Source organism: Nomascus leucogenys, chromosome 24, assembly GCF_006542625.1.
Source record: "Nomascus leucogenys isolate Asia chromosome 24, Asia_NLE_v1, whole genome shotgun sequence".
NCBI lineage: Eukaryota > Metazoa > Chordata > Mammalia > Primates > Hylobatidae > Nomascus > Nomascus leucogenys.
The window spans coordinates 15905643-15910236 of NC_044404.1; the positions used below are offsets into that span (position 1 = coordinate 15905643).

Genomic DNA, 4594 nt, shown 5'->3' on the forward strand with positions numbered 1-4594 from the left:
CATGTTAATGGTACTTAATCACATTGAATTACAGTATGCAGATTTTATTAAAAACATGTCTACCTCTTATTCTGATGCTATGAATGTCTACCACAATGAGAAAGTAATTTTAAAATCATTTCTATTTGTATAAGAGAAACCCGAGTTTGAGGACCTTATTTTATTCTATGCTGTTTAGATTTGTATCCTCTGGTAATTTAGTGGCATTAGTTACCTGCTAATTAATCTTTTTCCTTTCCCCTGTGTTCCATATAGAGAAAAGCGGTAAAGAATCTACCTCACTGGGAATGTCATCATTACCAACTTCAGATGGGTTTAACCATCCAGCCCATTCTTCAGGACAGAGTCCTGATGTTGGTAATCCTATGAGTCTTGCTCGCTCTGTCTCTGCTTCAGTCTGCCCTATCAAGCCCAGTGACTCAGATCGCATTGAACCTAAAGCTGTGAAGGCTTTGAAGGCTTCAGCTGAATTCCAGATAAACTCTGAAAAGAAAGAACATCTCTCTTTACAAGATCTTTCTGATCATGCTTCCTCAGCAGAACATGCTCCAATAGACCAGAGTCCAGCTATGCCTATGCAGAATTCATCCGAAGAAACAACTGTTGCAGGTAATCTGGAGAAATCTGCTGAAAGAAGCACCCAGGGCCTCAAATTTCATCTCCTTACAAGACAGGAAGCTAGTTTATCTGTCACATCTACTAGGATGCATGAACCACAGATGTTTATAGGTGAAAAGGATTGGCATCCAGAAAATCAGAACCTGAGTCAAGTGAGTGACCCTCAGCAGCACGAAGAACCAGGGAATGAACAGTATGAGGTTGCACAACAAAAAGCTTCACATGACCAAGAATATCTTTGTAACATAGGGGACCTTGAGCTTTGTGAAGAAAGGCAACAGAATCAACACAAAATTGTTGATTTGGAAGCTACGATGAAAGGAAATGGGCTCCCACAGAATGTGGATCTTCCAAGTACAAAGAAAAGTATTCCACCTTCAGGATGCAGTGGCTGCTCAAATTCAGAAACACTTATGGAAATAGATATAGCTGAACAGTCCCTAGTTACTGTGCTTAATTCAACAGGCAGGCAGAATGCCAATGTCAAGAACATTGGTGCATTGGATCTCACTTTAGATAATCCCTTGATGGAAGTAGAAACATCAAAATGTAACCCTTCTTCTGAAATTTTGAATGATTCCATTTCCACTCAGGATTTACAGCCCCCAGAAACTAATGTTGAAATATCTGGAACAAATAAAGAATATGGCCATTACTCCTCTCCAAGTCTCTGTGGCAATTGTCAGCCCTCTGTGGAGTCAACAGAAGAATCTTGCCCATCTATAACGGCAGCCTTGAAAGAACTTCATGAACTTTTGGTTGTTAGCAGTAAACCAGCTTCAGAAAATACATCTGAAGAAGTAATCTGTCAATCAGAAACCATAGCTGAGGGCCAAACCAGTATTAAAGACCTTTCTGAAAGATGGACCCAAAATGAGCATCTTACCCAGAATGAACAGTGTCCACAAGTCTCCTTTCATCAGGCCATATCTGTATCAGTGGAGACAGAAAAATTAACAGGTACTTCATCTGACACTGGAATAGAAGCTGTAGAAAATGTAAACTTCAGGAGTCTAGGTGATGGCCTGTCAACCGATAAGGAAGGTGTCCCCAAATCTAGGGAATCCATAAACAGGAACAGTTCTGTCACTGTAACCTCAGCTAAAACATCTAATCAGTTACACTGCACCTTAGGTGTAGAAATTTCACCCAAACTTTTAGCAGGTGAGGAGGATGCACTCAATCAGACTTCTGAGCAAACTAAGTCTTTGTCATCCAATTTCATATTGGTTAAAGACTTAGGTCAGGGCATACAGAATTCAGTAACAGACAGGCCTGAAACCAGAGAAAATGTCTGTCCTGAAGCTTTGAGGCCGTTACTTGAATATGAACCACCTACCAGCCATCCATCATCAAGTCCTGCCATTCTTCCACCATTGATTTTTCCTGCTGCAGATATTGACCGGATTATCCGTGCTGGCTTTACTTTGCAGGAAGCTCTTGGAGCTTTGCATCGAGTTGGTGGGAATGCAGACCTTGCACTTCTTGTTTTGCTCGCAAAAAACATCGTAGTTCCTACATGACTATGGGAAAGTGGGCTAGACCGTTCTCCATTCCCTTTAAACAAAAGAAAGCTCTGTCTCTATACACGCACACATACACACTCACCACATATACAGTATATATAGAAACCTGTAAGCAGAATGTTGAGCCAGATTTTTTTTAAAGATTTTTTTCGGCCAAAGTAATTTATGATCTCTTGTCTGATGAATTTGTCTATCCTACTTGTTAAAATTTAGGCCTTTTTTAATGTATTGGCAGTATGTGCATACAAAAGCTTTTTATTCTCATTAAGATGTATCCTGGAATAAAATGGATGGTTTTGTGTATAGCATACTGTTTTAGAATGAGAGTAAATGCTTTGAAAAGCAGAAGCCATGACAAATCCCACTACCCATCCAGCTAAAAACAGATGAACTCTCCACACTGTGACTGTGAGTCTGTGCTGATGGCAAGGTATGGCTTGCTGGCTCCGTTGTCAATTTAGAAACTTTTGACCACATAGTTTGGTGTTTGGAATTCTACCCAGTGCTCTGTGTATCATGATTCATTAATTATAACAGGAAATTGGAGAATAATTGAATATCTTATCGTAGAGTGGTATGTTTTTATTTGTGTGCTTAGGATTTGACATTTTAATAGGGCGAGCAGGAGGGTTTAAATCTTGGGCTACTTTGTGCATTGCAGGCTGCTGCATGGATTGCCATGAATCCTTATTACATTGGATGGGATATTGTGGGGGAGTTACAATGTGAGTGAAACATGGTGCTACCCAGATTTTTAAAAGAACAGAACAACCATAATTCCATTTGCAGATGTCAAGAACTGTGAGGGAAAAATAATGGCCTAAACACTGGAATTTGCCAGAGTTTGGGTTTGCTAGCATCTCACTGATAACACCTCAACCCTTAATGACTAATGATGGACTTAAGTTCAGGAATGGATTGATTGCCAGCAGCTTATTTCCTTTCTAGACTCTTCTGCCAGGAAGTTCTTCAAACACTCAGTGTGAGCTGTGATCTGAGTGAAATACTAAGTGTGATAACCTGTCATTGGTTAATCTTGGTGCTTGGAACAGTCAGTCTATTAGGAGAGTGTCCTTTGTGGCAGTGGAAATAGTAATTACAGTTTCTGACTTAAGTGGCCTTGGTAGAGTTTTCCATCCTTTTCTTTCCTCAGGAGTTTCTTTTTTAAGCAAAATTCATCTTATTTGTGTTTACCATGTCAAGTTAGAGTGGGGCATAATATATAGATGTATTTATTGTGGCCTTTTTTTATATAAGGACTAGCCCTTGGAAATCATTGTCCTGTGGGCCCCACTGTGCAATAATCCTACTGGATAGGTTTTAGATAATTCTTTCCTGGCAGACTGCTCTTTTGGGTACCTAGCAGGAATCTGAAATCTTGGTTTTATTGAAAAGAATTTTGAGATTCATGATTTCTGATTCTAGATTATAGTTTGTAACATGTTCGAAACAGAAGCTTCGAAAGAGTGATTTCTCAACTTAGTGTTAAATGATTTTGTCTGAAGTCTGACTCTTTGTAAGCTTGTTCGTTTCATCAAATTTTAAGTCATTGAGCACAATCAAAATGGAGACTCATATCTCAGGAGTTTTTGAAATTTTAATTTAGGGGCACTTAGAGAACATTTTTTTCTACCCCATCCAACTTCTTTCTTTCCTTTTGCTATGATGTTTGTATGTATGTTGTAAGACTTTAGTGACGGGATGGCGTGTCACATAGATTCATCATGATCCTTTATGTAGTTAGGAAATGGTTGACAGAAGGAGTTGTAGTTTACTGCTTTTCAGAGGGCGCTAAGAACAATAGGTCAGCCAGGTTGTCTTTAAGATGTTCTTTTAGACAGCTGCACATTGTAGACCCTTTCACCTGCCCTACACCAAAGATGTACAATGCACTAGGAAACTGCTCATAGGATTTCTGTCAACTGACTTAAAGCTGTGATTGTAATTAAATAGTTGGTGCTATGATTGATGCAAAATCTAGTAGCAATGCAATAGGACCCTGTATTTGCTTTATGGGTGGTGGTTTGGGAATGTATTCTAAGCTTATAAATCTTTGGAACCACGGGGTGGGAAGGGTGGGAGAACTTACTGATGATAATAGACTCCTTCCTAAAGGGCCTTCCGTGTAAGCAGAATGAACCTTCGCACACAATTCAGTGTGAAGATTTGGGAAACAGTTCCAGGTGGAATATATAATATCAGTAGGGAAAAGATTTCATTAGGATAGCTTTTTGTGTATGTATATGTATATTTATTTTTAGGAATAGATCTATAGTTGTACATGAATTCCTGTTAGGAATACTTTGAATGAGCTTAACCCACTTGCCAAATATCCTTGTCCCTTCCATCATTTTATTTTTGAGATGGGGTCTTGCAGTGTTGCCCAGGCTGGACTCAAACTCTAGGGCTCAATCATCTTTCTGAGTAGCTGGGACTACATAAAGCCCAAT

General features: G+C 39.3%; 1 protein-coding gene across 1 annotated transcript; it reads left to right on the forward strand.

Annotated features, from left to right (window-relative positions):
* The first annotated feature begins 261 nt into the window (after window positions 1–261).
* On the forward strand, window positions 262–2446 carry RSC1A1 (regulator of solute carriers 1). Its single transcript, XM_012498499.2, has one exon. It carries the CDS (start codon window positions 288–290, stop codon window positions 2139–2141), a length of 1854 nt encoding a protein of 617 aa, XP_012353953.1. The 5' UTR covers window positions 262–287; the 3' UTR covers window positions 2142–2446.
* Window positions 2447–4594: the final 2148 nt, after the last annotated feature.

Coding starts and splice junctions, on each gene's coding strand:
- RSC1A1 (XM_012498499.2), top strand. CDS start 288: ATGTCATCATTACCAACTTCAGATGGGTTTAACCATCCAGCCCATTCT.